At 41.1% G+C, this 25,026-nt stretch overlaps 1 protein-coding gene across 7 annotated transcripts in view; it reads left to right on the top strand.

Annotated features, from left to right (window-relative positions):
• The window catches only part of AGPAT4 (1-acylglycerol-3-phosphate O-acyltransferase 4), a 232,326-nt gene that overhangs the window by 60,367 nt on the left and 146,933 nt on the right, over nt 1-25,026 (top strand). For 5 of the 7 annotated variants that reach the window (XM_056566792.1, XM_056566786.1, XM_056566785.1 and 2 more), the window contains exon 2: nt 17,782-18,019. In XM_056566792.1, the coding sequence (XP_056422767.1) occupies nt 17,842-18,019 (178 nt within the window). In that variant the 5' untranslated portion in view covers nt 17,782-17,841. Of the gene's footprint in view, nt 1-13,709; nt 13,791-17,781; nt 18,020-25,026 lie in introns of all 7 variants that reach the window. The other 2 variants (XM_056566788.1, XM_056566789.1) reach the window with 1 other exon arrangement.

Raw genomic sequence — 25,026 nt, 5'->3', positions numbered from 1 at the left:
TTATTTCCATGGGTTGTGTCTAGTATTGCAGCTCATCTCCTTTCACTTTACTATGGCTTCAGGGAGTGTAGTTGTTTCTTTCACACTACTTATCTGGGACCAGAGCAAGAAGACCAGATTGGGATCACATTTGGGAACTAAAGCTGCCATGTACAAGAAGGATAACTTTGGTTGTTTATCTGCAGTATATAATGTTACTAATAGGGACTTTTGATTGATTGGGGTCTCAGCACTGAGACCATGACCGATCATTAGAACAAGTAAGAAGAAGCTTCTGTTGACTGCCATTCTGTAAAGCAGGAGGGAGTTCGCTGAAGCCAGGGAGCGAAGCTAAGAACCTCCATTTTTTTTCTATGGCAATATTACTGTTTAAAATATATCTACTGTAAGTACTTGTAGTGTGCTGCTGTAACGTTTGTGTTTATTTGTATTTTAGCCATAGAATCGTGCAATTCCTTATTTATGGTTATTCTTTTGAATTTGCCTACCAATTTTAATTTTTTTTAAATGACATGGACACTTTAGGATCCTTTCCTTGGCTGAATGTTGTGGAGGCACCCTAACAGATTCATATGGGGGGGGGGATGGAGGGCAGTCAATGTTGCGGGGGGGGGGGGGGGGATGTTTACAAAGCTACTCTCTTTGTAGAAGATCCTAGCAATGGGGAAGGGGGTGGCACTTTTTTTTTCTTCCTATTTTATATTCCCTGTTGGGATCCAGTATGAAGATTAATTCTGTGCCATTGTGTTAACCCTTCTGCAGAGCCTGAGGGGTGGTGTGCTGAACTCTGAGACAGAAGGCTTGCATCACCTCTGGCCCCCCCTAGATACTGCCTTAGGTATAGCACAATGAGGAAGAGGTTTCCATGTATTTCTTCCAGATTTCTTGTCCAAGGTCCCAGTGATGTTTTGTCTGACAACTACTGTATGAGCATGACTGAAATGCACTACCAGAAGACTAAACATGGACTTTTGTATTTGAGGACATTGAAAGAAAATCTTTTCTCATGCATAGTATTTTGTTAACTTAAAGGATACATGTCTCTATAATGACAGAAATTCCTTGCTCTTTTAATCTGTCAAGGAAATAGAGGTCAAATGGCTCAGTTTATCTCTGTGAAATTGCTGTTAATGCCACTTACAAGCAGCACATATATCAGTTTCACAAGGACACATTGTTTTAAACAATGAATTCACATTATCATATTTTATGAAAGGCAGGAACAGTGAGGTCTGTTACTGCCACCTCTGTAAAGTTCTACAATTTATCTGGCTTTGAAAAATAAATACAGAAACAAAATGGATACAGAAAGTATACTGGTGTATAACTACTCTTTAGGGTACTTTCACACTGTGGAATGCCCAGAGTGGAATTCCAAGAGCGGAGTTCCCAGAGCAGAATTCCGCGCAGTGTACTGTACCATTAGTATGAATGGGTCTTCCGCGTTACCCATTCACGCTGCAGAATTTCAGCGGTGGATAATTGCCTGATTACAGCAATACCAGATTTGTATAGTTTCCATCATGTTTTACTAATTTTAAAAAAATTCTGAACTTTTTCCAACTTTTTCATTTTTTGACCCCTGTAGCTTTAAAAAATATATATATATATTTATTTCTTTGCATACCAGGCTGTATGAGGGCTCATTTTTTGCACCATAATCTTTTTTTTTTTTATTTTTTTTTTATTTTTTTTGTTGTATCTGTACCATTTTGGTATTGATCTGACTTTTTAATCGAAAAATTGCAATTCTGTGGTTTGGTATTTTTTTTCACATTTATGTCCTTTACCGTATGGGATACATAATGTTGTTATATTTTAATAGTTCGTACAATTACGCATGCAGCGATACTAAATATGTTTATTATGTTTACATGTTTTTATATAGGAAAAGGGGGTGATTTGGACTTGACATTAATGTGTGTCTTAAACTTTAATAAAAACTTTTTTTTTTTTTTTTTAACACTTTATTAGGGTTTTAGGAGGAATTATTAGGCTGGGTTCACACTGCAGAATTTCTGGGCAGAATTTCTGCCGTAGATCAAGCCGGCGGTGCTAAGACCGAGCAGACTGCATTGATGTCCCTATAGACTGCAATGCATTTCTGGGTGGATATTTTGGGAGATCTGCTCAGAAATGCATTGCCATCTATGGGGACGGCAATGTAGTCCACGCAGTCCTAGTGCCGCCTGATCGATCTCCGGCAGAAATTCTGCCCATATATTCCTCAGTGTGAACCTAGCCTTAAATTCCTCATACAGATTAATAGAGTTCTATTGAACTCCATTGATCTGTTTGCTCTGTGATACATTGATAGAGCCTAGTCCAGCCAGGATCTATCAATGACAGCCACGGGACACCAGGGAACAGAGGTAAGCCCTTCCGCTACCTCTATAGTGGATCGTCCCAACCCCTCGATCACGCTGTGTGTGTGTCCCTTTTAGATGCTGCTGTCAGCTTTTGACAGCGGCGATCTAAAGAGTTAATAGCCAGCCGCGACTATTGCCGCATGCTGTCTATTAGCGGCGGTCCCGGGCTACTGAGAACAGCCCGGGGCTGCAGAGTATGGAGTGGGCACGAGTCCGGAGCCCACTCCATACAGACTGCTGAGCGCCGCCGTGCCCTGCTTGCCCGAAGCCGGGCTAAGGGCCAGAAAAATTCACCTGCCCGGCCCCCGGAACTGCATGTCCCGGGCGTCGGGCGATAGGAATTCCACATCCCTTACCTGTATGGAATTGGATCATTTCTTGTTTTTATAAACAATCTGGTTTCTATGGCCAACTGCTCCACTCTTCCTCTACACAAGTTTTGATAAGTCTCATCCTATGGCTTTACCGTAGTGTATATTGGCATCCTTTTATTGAAGGTGTCCGACTGTTTATGGAGTGAATTGGGCCTGACATTTTCTTTTTCAGATCAGGCACTGCCATCCTTCTGGATCCTTCACATTCTTTCCATCCCATGATGAAAAATGCTAACAGATTTATTTATTTTTTGTACATTATATGTGGAGGAGCACGTTGGATCCTGCTTGCCTGCTTCCCTTTTTTATTTGTCTTCCTGTTTTATGATCCAGGTAGAATGTATTTTTTTTTTCTGGAGTTATCTAAAATTGCAGAATGTCAGCAATATAATATATTTTTTATCGCCATTTGTTCTTCGAAGTAAATGTGAGCATTTCTATTCTAGATATAACAGTCTAGTGGTTGTTTTTTTATGCAAATTATTAGAAAATATATTAGCATCAAGTCAATTACATAGACATATTTATGCTACATCCACAGGATATGCCATAAAGGTCTGATACATGTCCCACCACTGGTGCTCGCATAAATGTCTCAGATTTTTTTTTCCAAGATTTTTTTACTGAGGTTCTTGTATAAACATCCAAATCATACAGTAATATAATAAACATGAGACAATTAGAATGTGAAAATCAAAATAGAGGTAGCCATCAGGAGGGGATCAGAATTCCTAAGCAGGGAATACTTTTTAAGATAATCCCTAATCTAGAAATAAGCATTATAAACCAGTAATACAGTAGTTGTGCAAAAGTGAAGCGGTTCTTAACTACACTTCTGAAAAAAGCAACTGGTCTTCTGTTGAAAGAAGGAAAACAAGGGTGTAAATAATTCCATGGCCATATGGGGCTAGCCATCATAATGACATCCAAGAAATTCCCCGAGGGTAAGTAAGGGGCCCCTATACGATGAAAACCAAACCCCCGGGCTGTAGCCCGGGGTAAAAAAACTCTATTAAGCTTCTCTTTAAAAAATTAACTTTGTTCAAACAAAAAATCCCCAAAACGAACAAAAGATAAAAACAGTGAAGTGGCAGAGTGCGTGTAACGTGTTGCCACTACAGGAACTGCCCTGTTGTTTAGATATAAACGGCGCTGCAGTACACCGTATCAACACTCTGTCACAGTGATGTTAAAATGTAACTAACATGCCTCCCTCAACATGTTTTGCTGTAACCACGGCATTGTCAAGAGGCTATTGAGGCAATGGCAAACAGTAATGGACGCCGGAGGTATTTTATAACAGTCGCCCTTTGCATCCCCCTATACATGCTTGCATGGTACCAGGCTTCAATTGGGTCCTCAGTACGTGAGATTATAGTTCATGTATAAGATTCTCTAATTATAAATCTTTCATTTTTACCGGTGTTGAGGTGTCCTGAGTTTAGGATTCTATTGATGGTAATACTTACCTTGTTTATAGAACTAATTTTAGACCAATGGCCTGTTAAACTGGAGAAATTACTTTCAGGTAAGATACCTACCTTCACCTATCACTATTAAAGGGGTACTCCGGTGGAAAACTTTTTTTTTTTTTTTAAATGAACTGGTGCCAGAAAGTTAAACAGATTTGTAAATTACTTCTATTAAAAATCTTAATCCTTTTAGTACTTTTTAGCAGCTGTATGCTACAGAGGAATTTCTTTTACTTTTTTGAATTTCTTTTTTGTGTTGTCCACAGTGCTCTCTGCTGACACCTCTGTCCGTGTCAGGAACTGTCCAGAGTAGCATAGGTTTGCTATGGGCATTTTCTCCTGCTCTAGACAGTTCCTGATACGGGCATCAGGTGTCAGCAGAGAGCACTGTGGACAACACAAAAAAAGAAATTCAAAAAATTAAGATTTTCCTCTGTAGCAAACAGCTGCTAAAACATACTGAAAGGATTAAGATTTTTTAATAGAAGTTATTTATAAATCTGTTTAACTGTCTGGCACCAGTTCATTAAAAAAAAAAAAAAATTCCCACCGGAGTACCCCTTTAAGCACAATCTGGCACATCACTGACCTGTCCATATAGTCACCGTCAAGTAAACAAGGTGCACGGATGGCGGCGCATGCTCAGTAATAAGCCCGGGGAACTTACACATCGCAATCTACCTGTACACTCACTGCGCCTGCGTGTTGACAACAAAAAAGCACTTAGCTGCAGCGCTACTTGCCACTGCGCATGTCACGGTAGTGCATGTCAAGGAACTTGGAAGAGATGCTAGCAACCTCACTATCACTGTGCATATCAGCAAATTTTTTATTTTGCCATATTACTCACATATAGCCAAGGGACTAAGCTGCTATATAAGGATACCACCTTTATAACTAATATTACCAAGGGGTCCCACAGGTCAACTTAATAGTAAAAAGTGACAATGAATACATTTGTTCTATAAACAAGGTATTACCCTCAATAGAATCCTAAATTCAGGACACCTCAACACCGGTAAAAATGAAAGATGTATAATTAGAGCATCTTATACATGAACTATAATATCACGTACTGAGGACCCAATTGGAGCCTGGTACCATGATGTGGTGAAAGAATATTGCTAATGTAATTCTTTCACCACATCATGGTACCAGACAAGCATGTATGCAAAGAGGATGCAAAGAGGGACGGTTATAAATAACCCCGGTGGGCATTACTGTTTGCCATTGCTTCAATAGCCTCTTGACAATGCTGTTGTTACGGCTAAACGTGTCGAGGGAGGCATGTTAGTTACATTTTAACATCACTGTCACAGAGTGTTGATACGGTGTACTGCAGCGCCGTTTATATTTATTCAAAAGGGCAGTTCCAATAGTGACAACATGTTACACTCATTCTGCCACTTTTTTTTTTTTTTTTTTTTTTTTTTTTTTATCACAATAAAAGTTAAATTTAAAGGGAAGCTTAATAGGGTTTTTTTTTTTTTTTTTTTTTTTTTTTTTTTACCCCAGGCTATGGCCCAGGGGTTTGGTTTTATCAGTCATAATGATTCCGAGCATACCTTTTTTTATTTCAGTAGTCCACTCCATCAGCATTTTGTTAAAATGTAATTGAGGCTCAAGTGCCCATTGGGTGTTCCTTAGTGCAGCAAGAGCCTAAGTCCAACCCATCTCCTCTTTACCTAGTGGCTGTCAGTTAAACAGGGCAGGTGAATGCAAGCAGGCCAGGGGGCGATCATAAAGAGTTGATGAACTGGTTAACGGTTAACCCTGGGCTTTTGCTGCACTAGGGACTTAAAGGGGTACTCCGCTCTAGAGATGAGCGAACTTACAGTAAATTCGATTCGTCACGAACTTGTCGGCTCGGCAGTTGATGACTTATCCTGCATAAATTAGTTCAGCTTTCAGGTGCTCCGGTGAGCTGGAAAAGGTGGATACAGTCCTAGGAAAGAGTCTCCTAGGACTGTATCCACCTTTTCCAGCCCATGGGAGCACCTGAAAGCTGAACTAATTTAGGCAGGATAAGTCATCAACTGCCGAGCCGAGAAGTTTGTGACGAATTGAATTTACTACAGTTCGCTCATCTCTACTCCGCTGGAAAACGTTTCATTTTAAATAATCAGGTGCCAGAAAGTTAAACAGATTTGTAAATTAATTTGTAATTTACAAATATTAATCCTTCCAGTACTTGTCAGCTGCTATATGCTCCAGAGGAAGTTATTTTCTTCTTGAATTTCCTTTCTGTCAGACCACAGTGCTCTCTGCTGACACCTCTATCCATGTCAGGAACTGTCCGGAGTAGGAGCAAATCCCCATAGCAAACCTATCCTGCTCTGGACAGTTCCTGAAATGGACAGAGGTGTCAGCAGAGAGAACTTCCTATGTAGTATTCAGCAGCTGATAAGTACTGGAACGATTAAGATTTTTAAATAGAAATGTACAAATCTGTTTAACTTTTTGGCACCAGTTGATTTAAAAAAAAAAAAAATTTGCAGTGGAGTACCCCTTTTTAAGCATCAGTTACATAATAGCAAGACAGCTTGGTACTGAGAAGTAATATAGTAAAAGAAGGTATCCCCGCAATCATGATGACTAGCCCTATCTAGCTATGGGCTTATTTATATCCATGATTTCCTGCCAACAGGTCCGCTTTTATAACACCTTAGTATTATTCTTGCTTAAAATGTCAATCATGTGCAGTACCTTTCTTCTGCTTCAAACCTATTTTTAGAATAAGCCAAGTTATATGTTTTGATACTTGTGAACAGTTCTCCTAAACACAATGTCACCTGTGTTGTGTATTTTCCATCACCCTAAACCCATGCTTCTCAAGCATCTGGATTTAGGCTAAGTTTCCACTTGGCAAGTTTACAAAGACTGCCAGAAAAAAAACCATTGCAGCTTTTGAGACAAAGCCAGAAGTGTATTCAATAGGAATAGGACATATAAAGGAAGGACTTATACGTCTCCTCCCTTATGGATCCACTTCTGACTTTGGCTCAAAAACTGCAGTGGCGGTTTTCCAAAAACTGCCAGAAAAAAAACAAAGTGGAAACTTAGCCTCATAGTAGCTTACATAAGTGAGTACACCCCTCACATTTTTGTAAATATTTTCTTATTTTTTCATGTGACAACACTGAAGAAATTACACTCTGCTACAATGTAACATAGTCAGTGTACAACCTGTATAACAGTGTTTAACAACTTAAGGACGCAGGGCATACAGGTATGCCCCCGTTCCCAAGTCCTTCAGGGCGTACCTGTATGTCCTGAGTCCCACTAACTGGGTTTAAACCATTTTCACGAGCGTAAAACGGGTTAAACCCTGGGGGTCACGGTTGCTACGGGCAGCCAAGACCCACGGCTAATGCCGGGCACCGCCGATTGGGCCGATGTCCGGCATTAACCCTTTTAGATGCTGCTATCAAAGTCGATTGCGGCGTCTAAAGCTCAGTGGAGCTGATCAGGACCATCGCGACAGAATCACAATGTCCTGATAAGCTTACTGGACGACGGGAGGGTCCTCACCTGCCTACTCGTCGTCTGATCGGTGATCATAGCATTAATCAGTGTATGCAATCAAAAGATTGCATGGTGTAGCCCCCTAAGGGGGGGGGGGGGGTAGAAAAAAAAAAGTTAAAAATTATTTAAAAAAGAGAGAATGTGTATATAATTTTCCTTTTTTTAAATAAAATTATGTAATAAAAAAAATCATATGTGGTCTGCGGCATGCGTGAATGTCCGAACTATTAAAATATAAGGTTAGCTAAACTGCACGGTCGATGGCATACATGTAAAAAAAATACCAAAGTCCAAAATTGTGAATTTTTAGTCACTTCATTCATATACCTTAAAAATATTAATAAAAATTGATTTAAAAAAATCCCATCAAGATAAAAACTACAGACAACGGCACAAAAAATAAGCTCTTATATAACCCCGTACGCGGAAAAATAAGTTATAGGAGTCAGAAGATGACCATTTGAAATGTGCTAATTTTGGTGCATGTAGTTATCATTACTTAATTTTTTTTTTTATAGTAGTAAAATAAAACATACTTAAATTGGGTATCCCTGTAACCGTATGGACCTACAGAATAAAGATAATTTGTCATTTTTACCGAAAAGTGCACTGTGTAGAAACTAAAGCCCTAAAAAGTAGCAAAATGGCGTTTTTTTAAATTTTTTTCATTTCACCCCACTTTTTTTTTGTTTTGCCGCAGATTGTTATAAAATAAGTAATGTCATTACAAAGTACAATTGGTGACGCAAAAAACATATGGGTCTGTAGGTGCAAAATTGAACGCGTTATGATTTCCAGAAGATAAAGAAAAAATGAAAGTGCAAAAACGAAGATGGTTTTGAGTCCTAAAGGTGTTAATGTTGTGTCCCATTTAAAATTGCTCAACACACAGCCATTAACCTCTTAAGGACCAAGGATGTATTGGTACGTCCTGAGTCCTCTACCTTTCTATCACACGGGGCCACAACGCGTCTAAAGTGAAAGTAAATCACTGCCGGTTAGCTCAGGGGGCTGTTCGGGATGTCCGCGGCAAAATTGCAGCATCCCGAACAGCTCTGGGACACGAGGAGGGTCTCCAACCTTGCCTCCTGGTGTCGGATCGCCGAAGGACTGTTCAGTGCCTGAGATCCAGGCATGAGCAGTCAAGCGGCAGAATCATTGATCACTGGTTTCCTAAGAGAAACCAGTGATCATCGTAAAAGATCAGTGTGTGCAGTGTTATAGGTCCCTATGGGACCTATAACACTGAAAAAAAAAAAGTGAATAAAGATCATTTAACCCCTCCCCTAATAAAAGTTTGACTCACCCCCCCCTTTCCCATTTAAAAACAAAAACAAAAAACAGTGTAAATAAAAATAAACATATGTGGTATCGCCGCTGCGGAAATGTCCGAATTTTAAAAATATATCCTTAATTAAACCGCACGGTCAATGGCGTACACGAAAAAAAAAAATTAAGTCCAAAATAGTGTATTTTTGGTCACTTTCTATATCATGAAAAAATGAATAAAAAGTGATCAAGTCCGATCAATACAAAAATGGTACCGCTAAAAACTTCAGTGTCATTTTTACCGAAAAATGTACTGCGTAGAAGCCCCCAAAAGTTACAAAATGGCGTTTTTTTTTTTAAATTGTCTCACAATGATTTTTTTTTTCCGTTTCGCCATCAAATTTTGGGTAAAATGACTGATGTCATTACCAAGTAGAATTGGTGGTGCAAAAAATAAGGCAGCATATTGATTTTTAGGTGCAAAATTGAAAGAGTTATGATTTTTTAAAGGTAAGGAGGAAAAAATAAAAGTGGAAAAACCCCTGGTCCTTAAGGGGTTAATGTCTAAACATTGGCAACAAAAGTGAGAACACCCCTAAGTGGAAATATTTAAATTGGGCCAAATTAAGAAAATGTATTCACCGTGTCATGTAACTCGTTATTGCTACAAGATCACTGGTGTAAATGAGGAGTAGGTGTCTTAAAGGGGTACTCAACCCCTAGACATATGGATAGGGGATAAGATGTCTGATCGCTGGGGCCCCTTGCATTCTACCATGTGGCACCCACCTGTAACAGCTTCAGGAACCGCTGGAGGCCCTCAGGCTAATACCATTCCAACCACGGGGACGTAAGATCGTGACATCATGACTCCGCCCCCCGTGTGACATCACACCCACCTCCTCAATGCAAGTCTATGGGAGGGGGCGTGAAAGCTGTCACGCCCCCTCCCATAGACTTGCATTGAGGGGGCGGGGTGTGACGTCACGATCTTACGTCCCCGTGGTCGGGATGGTATTAACCTGAGGGCCTCCAGCGGTTCCAGAAGCCGTTACAGGTGGGTGCCGCATGGTAGAATGCGGGGGTCCCCAGTGGCGGGCCCCCGCGATCAGACATCTTATCCCTATCCTTTGGATAGGGGATAAGATGTCTAGGGGTGGAGTACCCCTTTAAATGTCTTGGAGAGTGTGAGAGCTATAACATCAAATACTGGTCACTAGCACCTTATGGCATAGAACTCACGGAGGATCTGAAAAAAAAAATTGTTGCTTTACATAAAGATGACCAAGGCTAGAAGAAGATTGCCAGACCCTAAAACTGAGCTGCAGCATGGTGGTTTCAAAGGACAGCTTCCACTCAGGCCTCGCCATGGTTGACAAAATATGTTGTGTGCACATGTTCAGCGTCATTCATAGATTGTCTTTGGGAAATGGTTGTATGAGTGCTGCAGGAATTGCTGCAGAGGTTAAAGGAGTGGGGCATCAGCCTGTCAGTGCTCAGACTATACTCTGCACAGCATCAAATTGGTTTGCATGGCTGTCATCCCAGAAGGTGGGAAGTTCCCCCATTTTCATTATCAGCCCCCCCCCCCCCATTTTCAGTATCGGCCCCATGCCAACAAGCAGCAGCCTGATGTTACCAGGGTGATTGATTAACATTGTTTTTGGCCCTACTCAGCCTAAATAATTCCAGGAGCACCATTTATGAAGCTCTAGGCCTTTTGGTATCAGCCTGTACCCCTGTGGTGGTTGGTACAAGGGTAATAACTGGAGTGAGTTCTAGCTATTTTGGGGGCTAACACTAAGCCACCGGCTTTGTAATGTACTGTCAATGAAACAGCCTTTACTATCAAGCTTTTAAAGTAAAAAAAACAGCCCTCGACTGAAAAAAAAACCTGTATGAAAACCTAGTCTTAGGTTTGGACATACGGGTGGGGGAGGGGCAAACCGGGCGCTCCCATACCCCGGCCGGATCAGCCCGTGACTCCATTTACTTTAATGACCCGACCGGAGTCAAACGGGGACTCCGGTCGGCTTCCTTTTGACCCGTATGCTGTTTCCTGACCAAAACCGCATATGGGTCAAAACTGAGCCGACCGGAGTCCCCGTTTGACTCCGGTCGGGTCATTAACGTAAATGGAGTCACGGGCTGATACGGCCGGGGTACCGGAGCGCCCGGTTTTCCCCTCCCCCACCGGATCCGGCACCCGTATGTCCAAAACGTGGTGTGAATGCACCCTCAGAGAGGTGATCACACTTGTTAATTAGTTAATCAAGAGCATTTGATTGGCAGTACCTGGCAACCACACACCCTTTGAAGAGTGTCCTTATTTTATCAACCACTGCTTCTCATTTTTATCTTTGTGTTTTTTTTTTTTTTTAAACATATCTTTAAGGACCATAATGTCTCTTTTAATGTCTTAATATATAAAGCTATATTCAAACAAGGTGCACTTTCTTTTTCTCATGACTGTGCACTAGATCTTTTATACAGTAGAAACCTTCATTTTCTTGCTTCCAGGGCATGTAAATCTGTCCTGGTCACGGGACACACAGGTGCATGGCTCTTTAGACTACAGTAATACAGTAGTACACGGAGTACAGTAATAAAAGCTGCATACATAGCACACCACCTGCATCTGTCCAGCCATCACATGGCCATGGACAAATGCTTATTTTCCAAGCATCCTGCAAAACATTCATAAACAAAATATTAGGGATCGACCGATATCGTTTTTTTAGGGCAGATACCGATAAACGGTGGAGGTTAGGGCCGATAGCCGATAACTTATACCGATATTCCGTGATCGGCTATTTATCCCCCCGCGACACCACTGCAGATCATTGATTTAAAGCGGGCGCTTTAAATCAATGCACTGCAGTGGCTTTTGCGGTGTCATAGGCCACCACCCGCTTCTCTCCCCCTACCTGTCAGGGTGGTCCGGGCCATCCATCCTTCCTGTAGTGTCCGGGTGCGTTCCGGGTGAAGGGTGAACCGGTCCGGGCTGTCCTTCTTCTCCGGCGGTCATCTTCTCAACTCCGGGCAGGCTCCGACCTAGTACGCTGCATAGACGCCGCTGCGCAGTGACGCCCGTGCGCAGCGACGCACCTGACGTCACGGCGTAGCGGCGTCTATGCAGCTACTAGGCCGGAGCCTGCCCGGAGTGGAGAAGATGACCGCCGGAGAAGGACAGCCCGGACCGGTTCACCCGGAACGCCCCGGACACTACAGGAAGGATGGATGGCCCGGACCACCCCCATTACGGGTAAGTTTTTAATTTTTTTTTTATTGACTCGGAGGGTGAAGGAGGGGCGCAGTATGGGCAAAAATCCATACCGGTATACCACCCGGTATACGGTGCGGTGGGGGGCGGGGCATTATCGGCTTATCGGCAAGGTAATTGCTGATAATGCCCAAAATCGTGATTATCGGCCGATAATATCAGCCATACTGATAATCTGTCGATCCCTACAAAATATCATAACTGCTCCCTGGTCAGTTATAAACAGAGGCCCTCATTTACTAAGAGTGGAGTGTCGGCTTGTGTTTCTTTTTTGTGTTTTCAATCTTTTTTTTTTTTTTTTTACGTTGTATTTACTAATCTGTCGCACTTTTCCCGATATTTTTAGTCGCAGAGAAAAATTCTGTTGCACGGTAATTTCTGTCGGATGTTTCTGTCGCACGGTAATTTCTGTTGCAGGGTTTTCTGTCTCATTGTAAATTGTGTCGCAGGCAGGTTTATTTCTGTCACAGGGTTTCTTCTACTTCTAATCATACAAAGTGGCAATACATGGTAGGACTACGCGTTTCTGAGGGGCTCCATCCTTCCTCAGGTCTGAGTTACAGTGTGTGGCTACAGTACTTTATAAATACATATTTCCATGAATACATTAACGCATTAAACATTTGAGTGTGACATCAGCCTCCAGGGTCTATTGGTGATGTATAGGAATGAATGGGCTAGATCTATAACATTGAGATTTTTTTTGCCCATTGAAATCAATGGGCCCAATGTGGTCTATGGAGATCTTGCAGCAAGCTGGGTAGAAAGCTTAACAGCAGGGTCCTGGTAGTAACTTGGATGGGAGACCCTGTAGGTTCAATTCCCAGGTTGATAAACAGTGTTGGGTTTATACTTTAATTAGGATAGACATGATTTTTTGAACCGTGGGACCTAGTTTCCATGGTTCAAACACTTTCTTAACTATCCAAGACCCTGCTGTTTAGCTTTCTACCCCGTTTGCCACAAGATCTCATAGACCACAATAGGCACATTGATTTCAATGGGCAAAAAAAGTCACAATGTTATAGATCTAGCCAATTCAATCTATACACCCCCAATAGACCCTAGAGGCTGATGTCATACTCTGCCTCCAATGGCATTCAGACCCAGAAAACTTCAAATGTTTAATGGGTTAATGTATTCATGGAAATATATATATATAAAGTACTGTAACTCGGACCTGTGGAAGGAGGGAAACACAGATAGATCTATTAAATGAGTATATATTAGACATGCAATTCGTTTTGTAAGAAATTCATTTTTGTCCAAATTGTTCATATTTCTTGCATTCTGATTGATTTGAATGTACGAAATATTTACATCCGAATGAATCCGAATTTGTAACAAAACTAATTGTACGTGCCTACGAAATTGTGAAAAACAATTTTTTTTTTTTACAACAAACTTTTTCATTTAGAAGCAAGGGACCATTATCGGGAGCGGGTGCACGGAAAAGAGACCTGCAGAGATCAGAACATTGGAACACTGGCAAGATAATGTATAATTTTATATGCTTTGTGCTTCAATATGATGTATTGTTGAATGAATGCTGCATGAATGATTGATGTGTTTGACGGGTGATTTATGTATGACATGTCATGTTGGTTATTTTTATTGTATTTTTCATGTAGATATTTATAGTAAAATGTGATTTTAATATATACTTATTGTTAATACATACATTTTTATGTAATGTGCATTATTTTGAAAATGTTAAATATGCTAGATACGTGTTTTACACTTGCGCTAACCCAGTGTTTGTTACCCAACAAACCAGGGTGCCTCCAGCTGTTGAAATACGACAACACCCAGCATGCCCTGCAAGCCAAAGACTGTCCGGGCATACTGGGAGTTTTAGTTTTTCAACGGCTGGAGGCACCCTGGTTCGTTGGCAAACATTGCGCTAACTTATTTCTTTTTTTTTTTTCCCCTCTTTTTACTGAACTGGTTAGTAGGTTAATAAAATGCAAAGAATTATGTCTGTGGTTTTGTCAATAAAAAATTTTCCCACGGCAATTTACTATGCATTTGATTAACCTACTAATCAGTTCAGTGAAGAGAGGGAAATTTAAAAAAAGAAAAACCAGAAATAGGTTAGCGCATTGTTTGCCAACAAAGCAGGGTGCATCCAGTTGTTGCAGAACTACAACTTCCAACATGCCCGGTCAGCCTTTGGCTGTCAGGGCATGCTGGGTGTTGTAGTTTTTCAACAGCTGGAGGCACCCTGGTTTGTTGGGTAACAAACACTGGGTTAGCGCAAGTATAAAACACGTATCTAACCTGTCTTAAATGTTCAAAAAATACACCTTACATTAAAATTCCTGTATTAACATTAAGTATATATTCAAATCACATATTTTACTATAAATATCTACATGAAAAATACAGTAAAAATAATCAACATGACCTGTTATACATAAATCACCCATCAATCAGACACATCGATCAAACACATCAATCATTCAAGACTCATTCATTCATTTATTCATTCATTCAACATTACATAATGGCCCAGATTTATCAAACTGTGTGAGAGAAAAAGTGGAGTGATTTTTCCTATAGCAACCAATCACAGCTTTGCTTTCACTTTACCAGAGATCATTAGCTGAGCTGTGAATTGGTTGCTGTGGGAAAATCTCTCCACTTTTTATCCCACACAGTTTGATAAATCTGGGCCAATGTATTAATAAATTGCATAAAATTATACATGATCTTACTTGTCTTCCAATGTTCTGATCTTTGCAGCTCCCTTCTTTTCCTGCACCCGCTCCCGATAATGGTCCCCTGCTTCTAATGTAAAAAATTATTTCGTTATCAAAAAAATAAAATTAGTTCCTCACAATTCCCTCCAGCATCTTTCTTTTTCATGGTAACCTTGCAAAAGGGCAAAAAAGTTACGAAACGAAACTAAGTTAAACGAAAAATTTATACTGAATTGATACTGAATGTATCCGAAAAATCTAACCTGAAAAAAATTACCAAACCGAAAATTTTACCCAAAACGAAAACAGTATAACAAAACTAAACGAAAATTTCCCTTGTCTAGTAAATTTTTTTTTAATTACCATCATTACTGAAACGATAGGGAAAAAAAAGGGTTTGAAAAGATTCATAAAAAAATGTGTTAATAAAGCTAAAACCTTGCTTAAAAATGTAATTGTAAAAATTGCTTGAAACTTTATACTTGCTTTAAAGTGTCAGGTTTTCTTCCCAGATAATTCACATGAATATCCGAGTGGTTTTGGCTGTGATTTTGGCTGAAATGTAGGGAACACGCCCCTTTTCCCGAAATAAACGCACATTTTGTAGGGTGATTCAGATTCTGTCGGGTTTTTTCTGTCACACATTCTTTGTCGGGTTTTGCGCCTAAATTCTGTCGCACAAAACATGCAACAAAGAGTCGGAATCATGTTAGTAAATGAGGGCCAGAATGTTAGAAGTCTTTGCTAATTTATTGAAAAGCCTCCAGTCTGCTTGGGTATGATGCCACAAGGTTTGCACACCTGGATTTGGTGATTTTTGTCATTCTTCTCTGCATATCCTCTAAAGCTCTGTAAGGTTGAGACTAGAGATGAGCGAATTCTCGGCTTGGCAGTTGATGACTTTTCCTGCATAAATTAGTTCAGCTTTCAGGTGCTCCGGTGGGCTGGAAAAGGTGGATACAGTCCTAGGAGACTCTTTCCTAGGACTATATCCACCTTTTCCAGCCCACCGGAGCACCTGAAGGCTGAACTAATTTACGCAGGATAAGTCATCAACTGCCGAGCCGAGAAGTTCTTGACGAATCGAATTTACTGTAAGTTTGCTCATCTCTAGTCGAGACCTTTTTGGTGGAAGCCATTTTCAAGTCTCTCCCGATATGTTCAATTGGGCTCAAGTCAGGGCTTTGGCTGGGCTATTCAAGGACATTCACGGAGTGTTGATATGGCTGTGTGCTTAAGGTCACTGTCTTGTTGGAAAGTGAACCTTTAGTCCATTCTGAGGTCCAGAGCAATCTGAATAAGGTTTCCATTAAAGGGGTACATCTTGGCCCCTAGCCAAAGGATAGGGAATAAGATGTCTGATCACGAGGGTCCGACAGTTGGGACCTCCCTCTATCTCCATGCGAACACCCCGACGTTCTGAACATAGGGGGAGATTTATCAAAACCTGTCCAGAGGAAAAGTTGTACAGTTGCCCATAGCAACCAATCAGATCGCTTCTTTCATTTTTAGGAAGGCCTGTGAAAAATGAAAGAAGCGATCTGATTGGTTGCTATGGACAACTGAACAACTTTTCCTTTGGACAGGTTTTGATAAATCTCCCCTATTATGTTTACAATGCTGGGTTCAGGTGGTCTTGACGTCACACCACGCCACCCCCCAACTGATGCCACGCCCCCTCCATTCATGTCTATGGGAGGGGGTGTGACCATTGGGTTCTTAGTCATACCTCTTATCAAGGCCCTTTGTAGCAATGTACAACTGTGAAATGCTGAAAATTTGAATAATACTGTACTCCTGCACAAGACTTGCAATATTCGCGTGCATTCACACCACGTTTATTTCTTACAGCCACTGGATCCAACAGGGGTATGTCAAAACCGTCCGCTACCTTTATCCCAGCTGGACCTGGCCCACATCTCATTCAATTGAATGAGCCAACCGGAATCAGACTCCAGTTGGCTAATTTTTGCACTGTATCCAGTTTTTCTGCCGGACTGAAAACCGTGGCATGCTGCAGTTTTCAGTCCAGTGACAAACCAGGATACGGTGCAAAAAAATGAGCCAACCAGAGTCAATACCGGACTCTGGTCGGCTCGTTCAAATAAATTAGATGGGGGCCAGGTCTGGCGGGGATACGGTAGATGCCGGTTTTGACATTTCCCCACCAGATCTGGTGACCGTATGAAGAAAACGTGGTGTGTGTGTACTAGCAGAATTTATGAGCACACAGAGTGAAAGTGATTTATTCCAGCATGTTGTCAAATATGTTCCCTAACAGCTATATAATATTTTTTCTTATACTAATGTCACTGCAAAACGGTGTCTTATTATTTTAGAATAGAATTCCAGAATATGGATGCATTCCTGTAACTATTCCATATTTTGTGAATGTAAATCATATCAATAGAAAGCTTTTTTTAGTATTATACCAGAGTACGTCTTAAGGGTACATTCACTCACTGGTAAGTGGCAGGGTGTTTTCCGCTTTGGGAATTCCACTGCGAGTTATGCTACCGTTCACTTGGGTATGGGTCTGCGGACAGTCTGCAATAGTGGCAGATTTGCAGACTGTCATGCTACCATTCAGCTAAATGGGTCAGCTAACTCGCAGCGGGTTCACAGCGTGTGATTGTACCCTAAAACAGAGAATGTAGAATGTAACTAGAGGAATGTAGAGTGAATGTAGAGTGAATATTACCATATATGTTTATATTTATGCTGTTGTCTTCTGTGTTGTCTTGACATGGATTTGTGTCTCTTATCCTTTCTTTTGTTGTTAAATAGGTATTCTCCTGACAATCTGAATGGTTTTGAGAAGCTTCGATCATCTGTTCTTGGTGAAAAATGGACATCATTGGATTTCTGAAATCTCAGTTCCTTTGTCATCTTTTTATCAGCTACGTGTTCATTGGCACTGGAATTATCATTAATTTAATTCAACTTTTTACTCTTGCCATTTGGCCTTTTAACAAGCAACTGTACCGCAAAATCAACTGTAGGCTGGCATACTGCGTATCAAGTCGTAAGCTCTTTTCTGTTTTTAACATTCAATTTGTTTTGTTAGGTTTGGTTTATGCACTGCATGGTTAATAAAGAAATGTATATGTTTTATGTATGAAATAGTAGATGATGATGTTTGCAGTAAGGTTGTATAAGGCATATATTGCACTACACTGAAAAAAATATTTTTTTCTGCCGACTACCTTCTTTCTTTTGCAAAGTGAATTGCTCTTTCAGGGTATGTTCACACGACAACATTTCTGTGCACAATTCCGCAGAAGAATTTCTGATGCAAATTCTGCTGTAATTTACTGCTAATTTATTTGAATAAGATTCCACAGTTCCAGTCAGACAGCAGAATGCATACTTTCTGCATTCCATCAAAATATAAGTCTAGTCTTATATTTTGCGGAATTCTGTGGCTGAATCCCATTGAAATCAATGGAGCTTGAATTTCAGCAGAATTCTTTGTTTAGATGACACAGAATTCTGCTTAAATTCCACCGCAATTTCAGCTGAATTCTGAATTTGTAAACTGCATAATTGTGGAAATAATGCTGTGTGAACATAACCTTAGGAAGGGGTTTCTTAAGAACGGGGATGAATGTGAAAGGATTCATTTTAGGCATCTAGACCTTTAACTGTTCATAGAAAAGTAAAGGGCCAGTTTCCGATTAACTGCTAATTAAGTAAATTATAAGGAATAGGTTCGTTGGAAATGAGCCTTGTGTATGAAATGATACCCATTAGTATCTGCCTAGGTGACAAACATTTCTCATATGTCACATGTATAATTACTAAGCAGAAAATGTTTCCTAATTGGTCTGGGATCCCAGAGGGCTTGTGCATACACAAGGTGGCACATAATATTGCTGATCTCTATAGCCTGGAAATGTATTAAGCTCAGCATGAGTCTTTTGTACAATAAGGAATTACTAATGGGGTTTGTTTGTCAGATTACCTTTTATTTCTAGTAGGGATCGACCGATATCGTTTTTTTAGGGCCGATACCGATAATCAGTGGAGGTTAGGGCCGATAGCCGATAACTTATACCGATATTACGGTATAATTTATCGGCTATTTATCCCCCCGCGACACCGCTGCAGATCATTGATTTAAAGCGGGCGCTTTAAATCAATGCACTGCAGTGGCTTTTGCGGTGCCATAGACCGCCGCCGCCACCCGCTACTCTCCCCCTGCCTGTCCGGAGGTCCTGAGTCCTATCACCGCCACCCCCGCACTGCTCCCGCACCGCTCCCCCCACCGCCGCACCGCTCTGCGCCCCCTACCGCCGCGTCGCACCGCCCCGGCCCCATTGCCTCCCCCATCCCCGGTTTTATAATTACCTTGGCCCGGGGTCCACTCTACATCTGGCTCCGGTGGAGTCCTCCTGAGCTGTCACTGTGTGCATTGACTGTGACGTCACGTCGCGCACGTCACGTCACTCGTCATTGCGCACAGCGTAAGGCAGGACGCAGCAGGAGTCAGAAGTAGCGTGGGCCCCGGGAACAGGTAATAATAAAACCAGGGATGGGGGAGGCAATGGGGCGGTGGGGGGGGGGGGGGGCGCGGTCACGGTTGTGGCGGTGAGGGGGGCGGGGCATTATCGGCAAGGTAATTGCCGATACTGATAATGCCCAAAATCGTGATTATCGGCCGATAATATCGGCCAAACCGATAATCGGTCGATCCCTAATTTCTAGCTGATAAACGAAGATAGATATATATAATATATATATATATGAGAGAGATATATATATAGAGAGAGAGAGAGAGAGAGAGATATAGATAGATAGATAGATAGAGAGAGAGAGAGAGAGAGAGATATATATATATATAGATAGATAGATAGAGAGAGATATATATATATATATAGATAGATAGAGATATATATATATATATATATATATATATATATCTAGATCTATCTATTTTTTTTATATATATAAAAAAAAATTTATAAGCATTTCTGCAAAACACCAGTTGCTGGCTGTCAACTGTCATAGACATAATGGGGCACATTTATCAAAGGATTACCAGTCTGACCAATAAAACTGACGAACGAGTTGATAATGTCTGAGGAGAATTATGACTTAGTGGGTATAACAGAAACTTGGTTGGACGATAGCTGTGACTGGGCAGTCAACATACAGGTTTATAGTCTATTCAGGAAGGATCGGACAAAACGGAAAGGGGGAGGAGTTTGTCTTTATGTGAAATATGTGCCACAGGGGTCTATCATGGGTCCTATTCTATATAATATATTCATTAATGACCTTTAAGAGAGGTTGAATAGTAAAGTAGCAATCTTTACAGGGTAAATTCATACGGGCGGGTTTACAGTGAGTTTCCTGCTTCAAGTTTGAGCTGTGGCACAAACACCTAGCGGGAAACTCACCGTAAACCCCACTACTCTAACACATAATAAAAGTAAAACACTACATATACACCCCCTTACACTGCCCCCCCCCCCATAAAAATTAAAAACGTATCGTACGGCAGTGTTTCCAAAACTGAGCCTCCAGCTGTTTCAAAACAACTCCTCCCAGAATTTCCGCACAGCCACTGACTGTCCAGGCATGCTGGGAGTTTAGCAGCAGCTGGAGGCACGCTCTTTGGGAATCACTGGCGTAGAATCCCCCAATGTCCTCCCCTGTGCAATCCCTAAAATAGTCCTCAAATGCGCATGGCGCGCACTCTTACTTAGGAGCCCTGTCGTATTTCATGGAAACAGTGTAGGGCCACATATGGGGTATTTCCGTACTTGGGAGAAATTACACTACAAATTTCGCGGGGCATTTTCTCCTTTTTACCCTTTATGAAAAAGAAAAGTTGGAGGCTACACCAGCCTGTTTGTGAAAATAAAAAGTATGGTGCTACACCAGCCAGTTAGTTTAAAAAATAAAATAAAATTAACTGGCTGGTGTAGCACCATACTTTTTATTTTCACAGGCGATAAAAGGGAAAAATAAGACCCCCAAAATTTGTAACGCAATTTCTCCTGAGTACAGAAATACCCAATATGTGGGCGTAAAGTGCTCTGCGGGTGCACAACAAGGCACACAATGTACATTTAAGGCCTTAATTGGTGATTTGCACAGGGGTGGCTGATTTTACAGCGGTTCTGACATAAACGCAAAAAAATTAATACCCACATGTGACACCATTTTGGAAACTACGCCCCTCACGGAATGTAACAAGGGGTATAGTGAGCCTTAACACCCCACAGGTGTTCGAAGAATTTTCATTAAATTTGGATGGGAAAATGAAGAAGAAATTTTTTTTCAGAAAAATGATGGTGTTGCCCTAAATTTTTCATTTTCACAAGGGAAAATAGGGAAAAAAAAGCCCCCCAAAATTTTTAACCCTATTGCTTCTGAGTAAGAACATACCCCATATGTGGATGTAAAGTGCTCTGCGGGTGCACTTCAATGCTCAGAAGAGAAGGAGGGCCATTGGGCTTTTGGAGAGAAAATTTGTCCGGAATTGGAGGCCACGTGTGTTTACAAAGCCCCCATAGTGCCAGAACAATGAACCCCCCCCCCCCCACACACACACACCCACATGTGACCCCATTTTGGAAACTTCACAACTCGCGTAATGTAATAAGGGGTACAGTGAGCATTTAAGCCCCACAAGTGTCTGAGAGATGTTTGGAACAGTGGTCCGTGAAAATGAAAAATGTAATTTTTAATTTGCACAGCCCACTGTTCCAAAGATCTGTCAAATGCCAGTGGGGTGTAAATACTCACTGCATCCCTTATTAAATTCTGTGAGGGGTGCAGTTTCCAAAATAAGGTCACATGTGGGGGGTCCACTGTTCTGGCACCACGGGGGGGGGGGGGCTTTGTAAACGCACATGGCCCCTCACTTCCATTCCAAACAAATTCTTACTCTAAAAAGCTCAATGGCGGTCCTCCTCTTCTGAGCATTGTAGTGCACCAGCGGAGCACTCGACGTCAACCCATTGGGTATTTCCATACTCAGAAGGAATGGGGTTACAAATTTTGTGGGTCATTTTCTTCTATTACCACTTGTAAAAATGTAAAATTTGGGGGAAACCTGCATTTTAGTGAAAAAAAATAATTATATACACACACACACACACACATATATATATATAGTGTGTGTGTGTGTGTATATAATTTTTTTTTTCATTTACACATCCATCTTTAACAAAAAGTCGTCAAACACCTGTGAGGTGTTCAGGCTCCCTGTACTCCTTGTTACGTTCCTTAAGGGGTGTAGTTTCCAAAATAGTATGCCATGTGTTTTTTTTGTTTGTTTTTTTTTTTTTTTTTTTTTTTTTTTTTGCTGTTCTGGCACCATAAGGGCTGTGGCCCCCCAAAAACCATTTCAGCAAAATATACTCTCCAAAATCCCATTGTTGCTCCTTCACTTCTGAGCCCTTTACTGTGCCTGCCGAACACTTGACATGCACATATGAGGTATTTCCTTACTCAAGAGAAATTGGGTTACAATTTTTGGGGGAATTTTTCTCCTATTACCCCGTGTAAAAATTCAAAAACTGGGTCTACAAGAACATGCGAGTGAAAAAAATGAAGATTTTGAATTTTCTCCTTCATTTTGCTGCTATTTCTGTGAAACACCTAAAGGGTTATCACACTGAATGTCATTTTGAATACTTTGAGGGGTGCAGTTTTTATAATGGGGTCATTTGTCGGGTATTTCTAATAGAGCTGGGCGGTATGACTAAAAATGTGTATCACAGTATTTTTGTAAATTATGGCCTGGGAACATCACAGAGCCATCAGCGTATCACCGGCCGCAGCGATGTCCCGCCTCGGCCGGTGATAGGTTGAGCGCACTGTCATGTAAGGAGCTCTGGCCGACTCCTTACATGACAGTGTGCTCAGCCTATCACCGGCCGAGGTGGGACATCACTGACGGCTCTGTGATGTTCCCATCCCCAGGAAGCAGCAAGAGCAGCGGAGGGACCGTGAGGCTGGTACCGGAGCAACGGGGGAACGTGAGTGAAAGTTTATTTTGTTTATTTTTAAGCCAGGCCTCAGGATAGGACACTACAGCGGCTGATAATTATTTGGTGTGTGTGTGGGGGGTGGAGAGAGAAGCAGCGCTCGCGGGTGACATATGATTAGTTTTCCGATGTGGGGGACAGCGCAGCGCTAAGCCGATAAACCGGGGGGGAGGGGGGATAATTCATGGTGGTGGGGGAGGGGGGGGGGGGTTGGGGAAAAGAAGCAGAACAGCATCCGCGGGTCACATATGATTAGTTGCCCGATGTTGGGACAGCGCGCTGCGGCTGATAATATTGTACAGGAAAAGAAATTCGGTATGAACCAGTATACTGCCCAGCACTAATTTCTAATATGAAGGCCCTTCAAATCCACATCAAAACTGAACTGGTCCCTGAAAAATTCCAATTTTAGAACTTTTTTTGAAAAAATTTAAAATTTCTGCGCAACGTTGAAGCCCTCTGATGTCTTCCAAAAGTAAAAAACATGTTAACTTTATGATGCAAACATAAAGTAGAAATATTGTATATGTGAATGAATGTATAATTTTATTTTGAATGTCTATTTTCCTTACAAGCAGAGAGCTTCAAAGTTAGAAAAATTCTAAATTTTTCATAAAATTTTGGAATTTTTCTACCAAGAAATGATACAAGTATCGACAAATATTTACCACTAACATAAAGTAGAATATGTCACAAAAAAACAGTCTCGGAATCAGAATGAAAAGTTAAAGCATTCCAGAGTTATTAATGCTTAAAGTGACAGTGGTCAGATGTGCAAAAAACCCTCTGGTCCTTTAAGGTGAAAATGGGCTTGGTCCTTAAGGGGTTAAATGGGAGCACACTTGGAACAACTGACATGGAAAAGGACTTAGGAGTTAACAGTAAATTTAGCTGTAGTGACCAGTGTCAGGCAACTGCTGCCAAGGCAAATAAAATCATGGGGTGCATCAATAGGGGCATAGATGCCCACAACAAGGAAATAATTCTACCGTTGTACAAATCACTAGTCAGACCACACATAGAATACTGTGTACAGTACTGGGACCAGTGTACAAGAAAGCTATAGTGGAGCTGGAGAGGGTTCAAAGTTGGGCAACCAGGGTAATACGGGGAATGGAAGGACTACAGTACCCAGAAAAATTATCAGAATTAAGGCTATTTAATTTAGAAAAAAGAAGGCTTAGGAGAGACCTAATAACTATGTATAAATATATCAGGGGATCGTAAAGAGATCTCTCACATGATCTATTTATACCCAGGACTGAATTCATTACAAGAGGGCATCCTCTACATCTTGAGGAAAGAAGGTTTCTACACCAGCACAGATGGGGGTTCTTTACTGTAAGAGCAGTGATACTATGGAACGCTCTGAGGAGGTGGTCATGGTGAACTCTGTAAAAGAGTTCAAGAGGGGTCTGGATGCATTTTTGTAGATAACATTGCTGGTTATGTATACTAGATATAGGCTGGAATTCCACTGAGGATTTTTTTGCAAAAATGCCATAAAAAACGCCAATTTTCCCGCACAGCGTTTTTTCAGCAAAAAACGCTGCGTCCAGATGTTAGCTACAAGTCAATAGTAAACTGCAAAATGCCAGATCCACCTGGCGTTTTTCATTTTCTCGTTTTTTTTTTATCCTTTTGGCGTTTTTCAGCAATTTTGGGCTTAGAGGCTGGTTTTTCAAAACACCCGACAAAACCTAGTTTGGCGATTTTCGCACAGTAATTGTTGGAGTTTTTGCTCTCCCATAGACTTCTATGGGAGAAAAAAACGCAAGAAAAACACCATGTTAGTTTTAACTTTGGCGTTTTTGCAGGCGTTTTTTATTCTTTTTTGGGACTTTAGCGAACCAAAAAAGTGATGGAGATACCTTTTTTAAATAAAATGTTGTAGGGTATCATTAAAAAAAAATTATAAAAAAGATATAGTAGTGATGGAAAAAAAGTGTATTTAACAAAATTTATCTTTTTTAGAACAAAATTTTTATAAATTTTTAAACAGGGATCAATTTATGTGGGCGGGCAGGGC

The sequence above is a fragment of the Hyla sarda genome, chromosome 3, assembly GCF_029499605.1.
Source record: "Hyla sarda isolate aHylSar1 chromosome 3, aHylSar1.hap1, whole genome shotgun sequence".
In the NCBI taxonomy this organism is placed as follows: Eukaryota; Metazoa; Chordata; class Amphibia; order Anura; family Hylidae; genus Hyla; species Hyla sarda.
Note: the sequence above shows the minus strand (reverse complement) of the source record. Positions and strands in the feature narration are given on the sequence as shown.